Raw genomic sequence first — 14,113 nt, 5'->3', positions numbered from 1 at the left:
AATTTTTTTATTTTAATATATCTCCTATGTATTGTCAAATACTCTTAGTACCTGCTTTGTGACTCATATTTTGTCATGAACTAGGATATGGAAATGAGTAAAATGCAGCCTTTGACTTCTCAGAGCTCCACCCTAACATTCTTCTGGACTCAGATTGAAAGGTTTAAGGAAGGACAATATGCAATTGAAAAGATATATAAGGCTAATCCTCCACCTAGCAGCGCCAGCACACCGGGTTTTTGTCCGGGTCTAGTCCCGGTCGGGGCGCCGGATTCTGTCCTGGTTGCCCCTCTTCCAGGCCAGCTCTCTGCTGTGGCCCGGGAGTGCAGTGGAGGATGGCCCAGGTGCTTGGGCCCTGCACCCCATGGGAGACCAGGAGAGGCGCCTGGCTCCTGCCATCGGATCAGCGCAGTGCGCCGGCCGCAGCGTGCCAGCCGTGGCGGCCATTGTAGGGTGAACCAATGGCAAAAGGAAGACCTTTCTCTCTATCTCTCTCTCTGTCCACTCTGCCTGTCAAAAAAAAAAAAAAAAAAAGAAAGAAAGAAAAAGAAAAGAAAAGATACATAAACCCAGAGCCAGATGTTTCAAGTCGTAGCTCAGTAACTAATTCTGAGTAAAGCACTTCTTAGATGTCTAATACATACCACAAACTTGATGTACAAATAAATCTCTTCTTAACTTCCTTCTCCCAGTATTAATTCCTTAGTAATTAAAAATACTTTTCTCCTTCTGTTTGTTAAAACTAAAGAATTTAAATATCCTTTTTAAACAATTCTTTAAATATTTATTTATTTGTTTATTTATTTTTCTTACAATTTGAAAGGCAGAGAGGGAACCTTCCATATGCTACTGGCTTCAGCCCTAGCTGTTGTGGCTGTCTGGGGAGTGAACCAGTGGATAGAAGATCGATTCTCTCTCTCTCTCTTGCTGTCATTCAAATAAATAAGTCTTGAAAAAAATTGCATTAATGGCCTCATATCGTATTTGAAATTCTCTTAATCTCTCACCCACAGATTTTGTAATTACACCCTTGATTTCCTTGTCAACTTTATCTCCTACCACTTTTCCCCGATCCTACTTCCTTTACTCTGATCTTCTAACATGCCGAAGCTTAAGGCCTTTCCAATAGTTTATTTCTCTCTTTTTTGTAAAGATTTATTTATTTATTTAAGAGGTAGAGTTATAGACAGTGAGAGGGAGAGACAGAGAGAAAGGTCTTCCTTCCATTGTTTCACTCCCCATGTGGCAGCAATGGATATAGCTGTGCCAATCCGCAGCCAGGAGCCAGGTGCTTCTTCCTGGTCTCCCACATGGGTGCACGGCCCCAAGCACTTGGGCCTTCTTCTACTGCTTTCCCGGGCCGCAGCAGAGAGCTGGATTGGAAGACGAGTAGCTGGGACTAGAACTGGTGCCCGTATGGGATGCCGGCACCACAGGCAGAGCTTTAACCTACTGTGCCGTAGTGCCAGCCCCCGGTTATTTCTCTTGCCAGAATATTCCTACCCCAGATCTTGCGGTTTATTTCTATTTTATATGTCATATCAGAGCTTGTTTTGATGTCAAATATCAACTTCTTAGTGAGTGAGTCACACCCAATCCAAGATCATACTCAAACTTTCTCTTATTACATTCTTCTATTAAATTTTTAGTGTAGCATTTTCACTGCTTGGTATTTTCTTATTAGCTTACCTGTTTGACTTCCTTATAGAATATAAGCTCTATGATGACAGGCTTTCTGTCTTGCTTGCCATGGAATCCTAGCTCCTGGACTACTACTGCCATATATTGGATGCATAGTAAATACTTTAGGATCACTGAGAAAGTGAATCTCTTTTTACTTCATCCTTCTTAGTTATAAAGTACAGATTTGAATTTGAATTTCTAAGGACTGTCCTTTCAAAAATAAAGCTTGATACTACTTGAAACAGCCTTTTTTCAGTAACTTCTGCAGTAAGGGGAAGATCTGTGCTTAGTTTCAGTTGTGGAAAGGTGAATAGGTGTTTTAAAGGGAAAGAGAAGGAGTAGGAGCTTTGTCAGAGTTAGGGAAACGAAAAACTACGAAAAGCAGTAAGAAAGTTGTTCACTGCCAATGTGATCATGCCAGTTATGTCTGATAAGTAGTAACTCAGTGGATGTTAGACCTTTACCATCCCACAGAGGCTGAGATCTTGCTGATTACACACAGAGAAATGGATTTCAGACTTTAAGAAAGACATGTAGAGTATATTCTATGTATCTCAAAGGGACAGAGGAAGGGTTTGCAATTTTAAGATTGTTTAATAGATTCAGGCGCTGTAGTGGATATATCTTAGGTGTTGGCTGGAACAAGCAGTAAATTCCTTTGGCAGCCTTGAACTTCTCCACACTGGGATTAGGGAGGGGAGGGGCAGAGACAAGGCCCTGGGCTGCTGGTTTTGTCAGGTGTCTTAGTCCAAGGGGATGGTGCTGGGAGTGGGCAGAAGGGAGGCAGTCGGTCCATGTGGTCATTCATGCTGAGACTTTTGAGGTTCTCACACCTTGTTCCCTCTTTTTAAATGTCTTAGGTTCTGATTTGTCACGAAGAAATGGATTATTGGTGCTTACGTTGTGTATATGAGTCCATATAAATATGTTAACGACCCCGCTAAGATTCTATGGAGACTTGTGAAACCACCTTTCTGTAAACATTGAGCTGATGGAACCTTTAAAATCTCCGTTCCCCTCTTCTGCCCAGGGGTTTCTGTCCACGTTTTTGTTTTCTTGTGTGTGGAAGTTAGGAAGGAAAAGACTCAGGGTGTCTTAGAATGGGAGCATGTTGGCAGCCAAAATGCCTCCCAGGCTGAGTGGCTTTCAGCAATGCAGGCATAGAACATGGCTTCTTGGCTGTGTGTCAGGAAAACATGGCCTCTCGTTAACCAGAGAGAATCTGACATAAACCCAGGACCATGAAATGATCGTCTAGGATGGTAAATATGATTGTTATATCAGAGTGTTCATGTTTTGACTATTGGCACATTCTCTTCCTAAAGAGAAAGTGCAAGTGACTCTAAGTTACCAGTACAAGTACATGGAGAGTTAATATGAATTACCAACGTAAGAGGGGTCTCTTTGCTTTATGCACTGAGAATACAACATCAAAGATAATCTTCCATAGACACTAGTTTCTGCCCTCTAGACAGACTGTGGTATATGGGCCACATCCTGTCTGTTGCCTATTTATGTATGGCTTGAAAACTAAGAATGGTTTTATATGTTTAAATGATGAGTAAAAATATCAAAAAATAGTGTTTTGTGTGACAAATGAAAATTATAACATTCAAATTCCATTTTCCAAAATAAAGTGCTACTGGACCACCGCCATGCTTATTCATTTATGTATTTTCTATGGTTAAGTTAAAGAGTGGCAAAACAGACCAGATGGTAAACAGTTAAAATTATTTCCCATTTGGTCCGTAACAGGAAAAGTTTATCGACACCTGGTATAGATTAAATTGTCCCCCATAAGAATTATTTAGAAGTCATTTGGAGTACCTAGAATTTTTTTTTATCTGCAATTTTTATTTGCAGGGTTTACTTCGTGAGGTTATGGCTCTTTGGGAATATCTAATTCGTGGATTTTTTTGTTTTTGTATCAAATGGCATGTTTACATTTCCCTTAAAGATATAGAAACTAAGTAGCGCACTTATCTTTGACTCTCTGCCCAGCAGTAGTTTTGTTATTTATAACATAAGTGCTGTAAATAAAGGTCAGTAAATTGTAGGTAAGCAATGTGGAGCTACAGGCCTGTGTCTTAATTGTCTCTATATCTACCTTTCTTTTTCTTTTTTTTCCCTTAGATGCAGTAGATGCTAATCCATAGTTGCTTCATAACATGTAAAAGTTGCGATACCACGAGCCATAGGCTGTGCTTCATATCTTTGATATTGACGACCTTTGGAGTCATGTTACTCTTTTTTGCTTTTTTTTGGTTTGTTCGTTTTTTCATTTGAGAAGGAAAGAGACAGACATCTTCCTTTCACTGGTTCACTCTTCAAACATCCACATTGGCCAAGGCTGGTGCACTGCACTTAGTCCAGGTTTTCCATATGGGTGACAGGGACCCAACTACTTGAGCCGTGACCAGTGCCCCCCACCATCTATATTAGCAGGAACCTGGAGCTGGGAGCCAAAGGTGGGTATTGAAGTGAGGCACGCCAATGTGGGAATCGGGCATCTCAGCTGTTATCTTCACAACTGAACCAGATGCCACCCCAGGAACTGTGTCATTCTTGACCCCCCCCCCCTTTTTTTTTTGACAGGCAGAGTTAGTGAGAGAGACAGAGAGAAAGGTCTTCCTTCTGTTGGTTCATCCCCCAAATGGCCGCTACGCCGGTGCGCTGCACCGATCCGAAGCCAGGAGCCAGGTGCTTCCTCCTTGTCTCCCATGGGGTGCAGGGCCCAAGCACCTGGGCCATCCTCCACTGCACTCCCTGGCCACAGCAGAGAGCTGGACTGGAAGAGGGGCAACCAGGACAGAATCCGGCGCCCCAACCGGGACTAGAACCCAGGGTACCGGTGCCGGAGGGGAGGATTAGCCTAGTGAGCCGCGGCGTCGGCCTCCCTCTCTGTTTTTAAGATTTGCTAATTTATTTGAAAGAGTTACACACACAGAGAGACGATCTTCCTTTTGCTGGTTCACTGCCCAAATGGCCACAGTAGCCAGGGTTGAGCTAGACCAAAGCCAGGAGCTGGGAGCTTCATCTGGGTCTCCCATGTGGATGGCAGAGGCACAAGCACTTGGGCCATCTTCTACTGCTTTTCTCAGGCCATTAGCAGTAAGCTGTATTGGAAGTGGAGCAGCTGGGACACGAACCAGCTCCCATTATGGGATGCCAGCATTGTAAGCAGCAGCTTCACCAGCTACACCACAGCACCACTAAAGATGAGCTTCTCCACACTCAGCATTAACCTCTAGAATAAGCAGTCAGCAACTTCTGAGGTCCTGGTAGACAGCAGAACACTCAATAGATGCTTCACTGTGGTCGAAAGCTAGACTCTTAAAGAAAAAAAACCAAACTCCCTATTTTAGATTGAGTTATTATTTCTCTCCTTTTTAGATTGGTATTATTTTCATATTAAAAATTGAATTATTATTCACATACTATAAAGTTCACATACTAAAATACTTTTTTAGATTGATTTATTCACATATTATAAAATTCCCTCTTTTTTAAACTATACAATTAAGTGGAATTTTTTTTTTTTTTTTTTTTTTTTTTGACAGGCAGAGTGGACAGTGAGAGAGAGAGACAGAGAGAAAGGTCTTCCTTTGCCGTTGGTTCACCCTCCAATGGCCGCCGCGGCCGGCGCGCTGCGGCCGGCGCACCGCGCTGATCCGATGGCAGGAGCCAGGAGCCAGGTGCTTTTCCTGGTCTCCCATGGGGTGCAGGACCCAAGCACCTGGGCCATCCTCCACTGCACTCCCTGGCCACAGCAGAGAGCTGGCCTGGAAGAGGGGCAACCGGGACAGAATCCGGTGCCCCGACCGGGACTAGAACCCGGTGTGCCGGCGCCGCTAGGGGGAGGATTAGCCTAGTGAGCCGCGGCGCCGGCTTTAAGTGGAATTTTTTAGAATATTTACAAGGAATGTGTAACCATTACCACTATCTTAATTTTGAAACATTTTTGTCACTTCAGAAAGAAATCCCTACCCATTATGGCTCTCCCCATTCCTCCATTCCCTGCCCACTGGCAGTTTTTAATTTACTTTCTGTGTCTGCATTTCACTGTTCTGGTCATTGCATATAGGATTGAATCTTGCAATATGTGGCTTCTGTGTCTGGTTTCTTTCACTTAGCATGTTTTCAAGGCTGCTACAGTATGTGTGGATCATTACTTCTTTCCATTTTATGGTTGGATAAAATTCCATTGAATGAATATTCAGTTTGTTTACCCTTTCATCTGTTATGGGCATTTGGGCTGTTTCTGCCTTTTGGCAAGTGTGAATCATACTGCAGTGGAATGTTCATGCACATCCATAAGGGGTGCCTGCATCACAGGCAGCGGCTTTACCTGCTACGCCACAGAGCCGGTCCCTTATCTCTCTCTCTCTTATTTTTTTTTTTTTAAGATTTTATTTGTTTATTTATTTGAGAGGTAGAGTTACAGACAGGGAGAGGGGGAGACAGAAAGTTCTTCCTTCCGTTGGTTCACTCTCCAAATGGCCACAACGGCCGGAGCTGGGCCAATCTTAAGCCAGGAGCCAGGAGCTTCCTCTGGGTCTTCCATGCGGGAGCAGGGGCCCAAGCACTTGGACCATCTTCTACTGCTTTCCCAGGCCATAGCAGAGAGCTGGATCAGAAGTGGAGCAGCCGGGACTCCAACCAGTGCCCATATGGGATACTGGCACCACAGGCAGAGGATTAACCTGTGCCACAGCACCGGCCCCATATTCCATCATTCTTATGAGGGACCTGTCAGATCCTGTCAGCTTTTGATATCGTCACTTTAGAGTCTTCTTGATGCAGTATTCTAAAATTTTGCTTTCTTTGGTATATCTTATGTTTATTTCTCTCTACAAAATATAATACTGGCAGTGAGAGGAAGTATTCCAGGGAATGGGGATCCTTTCTCCCTGTGAGCCTTTGAAGACTCTCCATTATAGTTTATGGGTATGCCGTAATTCTGTTGTCCAAATTGGCGGAAAGATGACACCATGCTAGATAGAAGAGTAACCCAACCTGGTGAGGCAGTCCAGGTCTTGCTCCTAGAAGGTGGTGGTCTTCTAAGCAGTCCCACTTACCTACTTGTTTTCCTGCCTGTCTCTCTAGCCAGTCGTCTCTTGCCTTGTTCTCTCTAGGTCCTCCTTGTTCTCTTTTGTTCTTTAAATGACAAAAAGATCATGAAGTTGCTGAGTGTTTTGCATTATTTTTCATGCCTACTTAATGCCTTTAAGGTCAATGTTATATTGTTCTTTTATTTCTGAAAAATACAAGGTTGTTGAATCCATAGCATAGGTCCATAATAGCTTCCCCTATTGGCTGTGTGATCTCTAGTTGGGAAATGCTGCTAAAATGGGAGAAAGCTTTCTGCACTGACCTGGGAGTGCAGTGTTTATTTACATCTTGCTTCAGCCTGTTGTGGCTCTGCTTTTCCTGGAATTCTTGTGTAAGTAGAGAGGCTTTAACATTTAAGTTAAAACTGTGTTGAAGCTCTCAAATGCCAAACCATGAAATTTTTACTTTACACATAAATAAGAAGACTTTGAGTTGAGCAGAGATTTGAATTAAAATACGCGTACAATTTGACATGTTCTTTGAACCTACTTCTGTTCTGGGCATAAAATGAAGAATGTCCTTACCTTCAAGGAACTTCCAGCCATTTGAAGACATGGAATCACATAATTACTCTGATGTGAAAAATCATCCCCATCAGTGTGCATGAAAATGTTGGGAGCTGAGGAGAGAGCCACAGCAATGATTTCTTAACTTAAATTCAGCTATCAGATAATAATAAACATTTCCTCTGATTTTAAGTTGTGTAAATGGAACTTGACTGGACTGTTGTTCAGTGTAAACACTTTCCTTTGTATAGTAATATGAATACTTAGCATAATCATACAAGACTGCCAACATCAGTTTAAAAATTGCTTTCATTTATTAAAATACTGACTTTTTCTGACAGATATGCCAAGAATTTAACAGCACGTGGGCATGGGAGATGGAGAAGAAGGGCTATCTTGAAATGAGTGTTGAATGCAAATTAGCACTCTTAAAGGTAATAATTTTGTTGTTTGTTACGATTATTATACAAGAACCATAGATTCTTCCCTTTTCATGTGTGACAAAACAGCCTGTCCTTGAAAGTTACTGGATTTTTTGTTTTTCAGCACAAATCTAAGTTTAACTGGGATATGGGTAAACAGTTACCCTAAAGGAGCTTTACTGATTGTGTTCAGCTTTCTTAATCATTGCTATATGCTGTAAACTGTGGATATTCTTCTACTGATTTACTAAAAATTGATAATTTGATATTGTTTTCTAGAAGGCCAAATGATTGCTTTTGTGTTCTACTCAAATCTTCACTTAACCAAATATACTTGATTAAAACAGATCATCTCAAAGTCGGCTTTTTTTTTTTTTTTTTTTTTTTTTTTGACAGGCAGAGTGGACAGTGAGAGAGAGAGACAGAGAGAAATGTCTTCCTTTGCCGTTGGTTCACCCTCCAATGGCTGCCGCGGCCGGCGCACCGCGCTGATCCGAAGGCAGGAGCCAGGTACTTCTCCTGGTCTCCCATGGGGTGCAGGGCCCAAGCACTTGGGCCATCCTCCACTGCACTCCCTGGCCACAGCAGAGAGCTGGCCTGGAAGAGGGGCAACCGGGACAGAATCCGGTGCCCTGACCGGGACTAGAACCCGGTGTGCCGGCGCCGCAAGGCGGAGGATTAGCCTAGTAAGCCGCGGCGCCGGCCAAAGTAGGCTAATTTTAACATTTGAGTTTCCCTTTCTTTTCCTCCCCAGTTCGTGTATTGGCTCTCATTAGTGGCCAGGATAAACAGGACAAAAAATACTCCCAGGTGAAAAAGAAAAGGAGAGTTCTTCGCTACCTCTAAATTGACAGTGTTTTATCAGTACATTTGTTGTTCACAGGACCTCAAGATGCCTTTTTTTTTTTTTTTTTTTTTTATGATGCTTCTTAACATAAGATGTCAGTGTATGCTTTACTATTTTGGAGATAGAAAGTAAAAATAAAATAGCTATTATTTTGTTATTAGATGTTAATTGTTCCTAGAACTTACACAAAAGTTTTTAAGATACATAAGATATTTTCTAGGAAAATCAAAAGTCATAGTAAGTTCATATTTCAGGTTGTATTATCATATATGTCATCTGACCCCAACCAGTTGATGGTCCCAAAGGGGTATGTAAGATGATTATTAGTGTATCAGAACAAAGTCACAGAAGTTCTACTCAGTAATTTTTTAAAATCTGAATTTGTGAAATAACATTTAAAAATCATGTACAGTTGTTAGTAAAGCTTATGCATTAAATAAATAAATACATGTATATAATATCTGACACACATAATTACTGACCATGTGTTATAAATTTGATTAGTGATATAGATGCTAGATCAAAAAAGTTTAGTGACTATTGGACTCACAGACTACAGGCAAAAAGGCTATGGAAGGGGCCCAGCATTGTGGTATGATGGGTTAAGCCGCTGCCTGCAATGCTGGCATCCCACATGGGCAGCTGCACTACTTCCAATCCAGCTCCCTGATGATGTGCCTGGGAAAGCAACAGAAGATCACCCAAGACTTGGGTCCTTGTACCCACATAGAGACCCAAAGAAACTTCTGGCTTCTGGCTTCTGCCCAGCCCAGCCCTGGCCATTGCAGTCATCTGGGGAGTGAACCAATGGATGGATGATCTCTCCCTGTCTGTCCCTCTCTCTCTGTAACTACCTTTCAAATAAATCAATAAATGCTAAAAAAATAAATAAATAAATAAAAATAAAAATAAAAATAGAGGCCGGTGCTGTGGCATAGCAGGTAAAGCTGCTGCCTGTGGTGCCAGTATGTGATATGGGCATTGGTTTGAGACCTGGCTGCTCCGCTTCCAATCCAGCTCTCTGCTACGGCCTGGGAAAGCAGTAGAAGATGGCCCAAGTGCTTGGGCTGCTGCACCCACGTGGAAGACCTGGAAGAAGTTCCTAACTCCTGTCTTTGGATCAGCCCAGCTCCTGCTGTTGCAGCCATTTAGGGAGTGAACCATTAGAAGGGAGATCTCTCTCTCTCTCTCTCTCTCTCTCTCTGCCTCTGCCCTCCAAATAAATAAATAAATCTTTAATAAATAAATAAATAAAAAGGATGTGGAAGGGATCTCATGGATTGTCTACCTGAGCAGAGAAGGTGGGGAGAAATCTGACTATAAAACCTAATTATAAACAGAATAAATAACAGGAAATAATTCTTCCGGTTTATTCACTTGAATTAATTTGTAAGTAAGAGTATTTTCCAGAGGTAGCCATCACTGAAAGACTACCATACTTTAAAACTGCATATATCACAAACTTCACAAAGCATATTGTCCCTTGGAGAGTAATATTGATTTGGGCCGGTGTTGTGGTGTTAACAAGATGAGCCACTGTCTGAGATACTAGCATCCTATATGGGTTACAGCTGTTACATATCTGTGTCTAGTTCCCTGATTATGCACCTGAGAAAGCAATGGAAGATGGCCCAAGTCCATGGGAACCTGCACACACTTGGGAGACCAGGATGCAGCTTCTGGCTCCTGTCTTCAGCCTGACCCAGTCAGACTGCCATTGCTGCAGTTGAGTGAATCACCATATGGAAGATCTCTCTAACTCTGCCTTTCAAATAAATAAAAAATCTTTGTTTGTAGAATTGTATGTGCATATCACACTGACTAATTAAAATTGAAAAAAAATTTTAAAAACATGAAAAAACATTTTAAAAGTAATGTTAATTTAAAAAACTGTAGGAGGCCAGCACCGCAGCTCAATAGGCTAATCCTCCGCCTTGCGGCGCTGGCACACCGGGTTCTAGTCTTGGTTGGGGCGCCGGATTCTGTCCCAGTTGCCCCTCTTCAGGCCAGCTCTCTGCTGTGGCACAGGAGTGCAGTGGAGGATAGCCCAAGCGCGTGGGCCCTGCACCCGCATGGGATACCAGGAGAAGCATCTGGCTCCTGGCTTCGGATCAGCGCGGTGCGCTGGCTGCAGCAGCCATTGGAGGGTGAACCAACGGAGGGAAGACCTTTCTCTCTGTCTCTCTCTCTCTCTCTCTCATTGTCCACTCTGCCTGTCCAAAAAAAAAAAAAAAAAAAAAGCTGTAGGAAAGGATTATTGAAACTATAACATGATGTTTTAAACCTTTTTTTGTCTCATTTATTTATTTTAAATATTTCATAATTTATTTGAGAGGTAGAGTTACCGACAAAGGGAAAGATCTTCCGTGTGCTGATTTACTTCCCAGATGACTTCAATGGCCAGAGCTGAGCCCACCCGAAGCCAGGAGCCAGGAGCTTCTTTTGGGTCTTCCACCCGGGTGCAGGGGCCCAGGCACTTGGGCCATCTTCAACTGCTTTCCCTGGCCATAGCAGAGAGCTGGATCGGAAGTGGAGCAACTGGGACTTGAACCAGCACTATTTGGGATTCTGGCAACATAGGCAGAGGATTAGCCCACTAAGCCACAGGGCTGGCCCCTGTGTAACTTCTTAAAAAACAGTAGTACATCAGGGGGCCGGCGCCGTGGCTCACTTGCTTAGTCCTCCGCCTTGTGGTGCTGGCATCGCATATGGGCGCCGGGTTCTAATCCTGGTTGCTCCTCTTCCAGTCCAGCTCTCTGCTGTGGCCTGGGAAGGCAGTGGAGCATGGCCGAAGTGCTTGGGCCCCTGCACCTGCATGGGAGACCAGAAAAAAGTACCTGGTTACTGGCTTCGGATCGGCACAGCGCCGGCCGCAGCGGTCATTTGGGGGGTCAACCAATGGAAGGAAGACCTTTCTCTCTGTCTCTCTCTGTCACTGTCTATAAAACACACACACACACACACACACATCAAAGCAGAAAAAAATTTAAAGAAAAATTTTTAGAATCTTGAGAAACATGATAATAGAAACACAGTATACCAAAACTGACAGAATGCAGCCAAAGCACATCTATGGAGGAAATTTATAGCAGTAAGTTATTCCTACATTAACCAAGAAGGAAGAAATGTAACATTCTAACATGACTTCTCAAAAACTAAAGTGGGATCTGGTGTTGTAGCTCAGCCAAGTTAAACAGCCATTTGTGACACTGGCATCCCATATCGACGTGCTAGTTGACCTCCTGGCTGCTTCTCTTCCCACTCTGCTTCCTGCTGTTGCTACTGGAAAGGCAGCACAAGATGGGCCAAGTACTTGTGCCACTGCTGTACATATGGGAGACCAGAATGGAATTCTTGGCTTCTGGCTTTGGGCTAGACCTGGCTGTTGTGACCATTTGGAGAGTGAACCAGGGCATGAATTTCTCTGTGTTTCTCCATCTCTCTCTGTTGTTCTGCCTTAGATAAACAGTAGAAAAGAATAATAAACAGTTAATCTTTTGATAAAACAAGCAAAAACTTTGTTAGCTTAAGGAAAGGAGAAGATTGAAATAAATAAAATCAGAAGTGGAAGAGGAGACATTTGCTACCACAGAAATAAAAAAGGATCACAAGAGACTGCTATGAGTAATTATATGCCAAAAAATTCAAAACCTAGAAGAAATGCATAAATTCCTGGAAGCATGGGATCTTCCAGCACTGAATTAAAAATAGAGCAGGCGGCACCATGAGTGAAGGTGCTGCCTGCAATGCCGGCATCCTGTACAAGCACTGGTTCGTGTCCCAGCTGCTCCACTTCTGATCCAGCTCTCTGCTATGGCCTTGGAAAGCAGTAAGAAGATGGCCCAAATCCTTGGGCCCCTGCTTCCTGGGAGACCAGGAAGAAGCTCCAGGCTCCTGGCTTCGGATCAGCCCAGCTCTGGCTGTTGGGGCCATTTGGGGAGTGAACCAGTGGATAGAAGACCTTTCTCCATCTCTCCTCTGTCCGTAATTCCACCTTTCAAATAGCTAAACACATCTTTAAAAATAAATAAATAAATAAACAAACAAACAGACAGAAATTCTGAGCAGACTATTAGCAGGTAAGGAAATTAAAACAGTAATCATAAATCTTCATCAAAGTAAAGCCCAGGACCATATGGCTTCACAACTATATTCTACCAATCATTTAAAGAATAGCTAATACCAGTCTTTTTCAAACTCTTCCAAAAAGTTAAAGAGGCAAGAATACTTCCAACCTCAGCTTATGAGTCCAGCATTAACCTAATTCTAAAAGTAGACAAAGACACCATAGGAAAACAAAAATACAGACTAGTATCCTTTATGAATATAAATGTGAGAATTGTGAAAAAAGTACCAGCAAACTACATCTAAAAGGAATTAAAATGATGACTGGGGGCCCGCGCCATGGCATAGAGGATAAAGCTGCTCCCTGCAGTGCCAGCTTCCCAAATGGGTACCAGTTCGAGTCCTGGCTATTCTACTTCCAATCCAGCTCTCTCTATGGCCTGGAAAAGCAGTAGAAGATGGCCCAAGTCCTTGGGCTCCTGTATCGTGTGGGAGACCTGGAAGAAGTTCCTGGCTCCTGGCTTTGGATCAGCGCAGCTCTGGCTATTGTAGCCATTTGGGGAGTGAACCATCGGATAGAAGAACTCTCTTTCTCTCTCTGCCTCTCCTCTCTGTAACTCTGACTTTCAAATAAATAAATAAATCTTAAAAAACAAATGATGACTCACCATGATAAAGTGGGATTTATCCTGGGATCCTGCGATGCAAGGATCTTTCAACATATGCAGTTACAGTAAATGTGAAAAAAGGAGGGTAAAAGTCAAATGATCATATCAATAAATGTAAGAAAAGAATTTGACAATTCAACTTTGCTTTCATCATAAAGCTTTCAACAAATTAGATATCAAAGGAGTGTGCTGAACACAGTAAAGACCATTTAAAACAAATCCATAGCTTACATTATACTCAACAATAGAAAAACCAAAAGTTTTTTTCTTTAAGATCAGGTACATGACAAGGATGCCCACGCTTTTCACATGTATTCAACAAAGGATTTGCAGTCCTAGTCTGAGCAGTTAAGCAAGAAAAATAAATGAAAGGCATTCAAATTAGACAGGAAGAAGTTAGGGGCCAGTGTTGGCTTAGAGTGTAAAGCTGCTGTCCACTACACCAGCATCCCATATGGGCTTGAGTCCTGGCTGTTCCACTTCTGATTCAACTTCCTGCTAATGGCCTGGAAAAAGCAGTGGAGCCAGCCCAAGTGCGTGGGCCCCTGCACCCACATGGGAGACCTCGATGAAACTCTGGGCTTCAGCCTGGCTCAGCCCTGGCCATTACAGCCACTTGGGGAGTGAAACAGCAGTTGGGAGATCTATCTCTGTCTCTACCTCTATGTCTATAACTCTCTTTCAGATAATTCAATAAAAACAAGAAAGGAAGAACTTAAGTTTTCACTGTATACAGCTTCATCTTGCATATACTAAACCCAGAAAACACCAAAAAATGATAGAAATAATAAATGAAAGTTGCAGGATCAA

General features: G+C 42.7%; 1 protein-coding gene across 3 annotated transcripts in view; it reads left to right on the top strand.

Annotated features, from left to right (window-relative positions):
• The window catches only part of RSF1 (remodeling and spacing factor 1), a 165,371-nt gene that overhangs the window by 75,275 nt on the left and 75,983 nt on the right, over positions 1 to 14,113 (top strand). For all 3 annotated transcript variants that reach the window (XM_002708674.5, XM_017344448.3, XM_051822018.2), the window contains exon 3: positions 7,643 to 7,735. In XM_002708674.5, coding sequence (XP_002708720.2) covers positions 7,643 to 7,735 — 93 coding nt within the window. The remainder of the gene's footprint in view (positions 1 to 7,642; positions 7,736 to 14,113) is intronic.

The sequence above is a fragment of the Oryctolagus cuniculus genome, chromosome 1 (genome assembly GCF_964237555.1).
Source record: "Oryctolagus cuniculus chromosome 1, mOryCun1.1, whole genome shotgun sequence".
Taxonomy (NCBI): domain Eukaryota; kingdom Metazoa; phylum Chordata; class Mammalia; order Lagomorpha; family Leporidae; genus Oryctolagus; species Oryctolagus cuniculus.
This window is presented reverse-complemented; position numbering and strand designations above follow the sequence as displayed.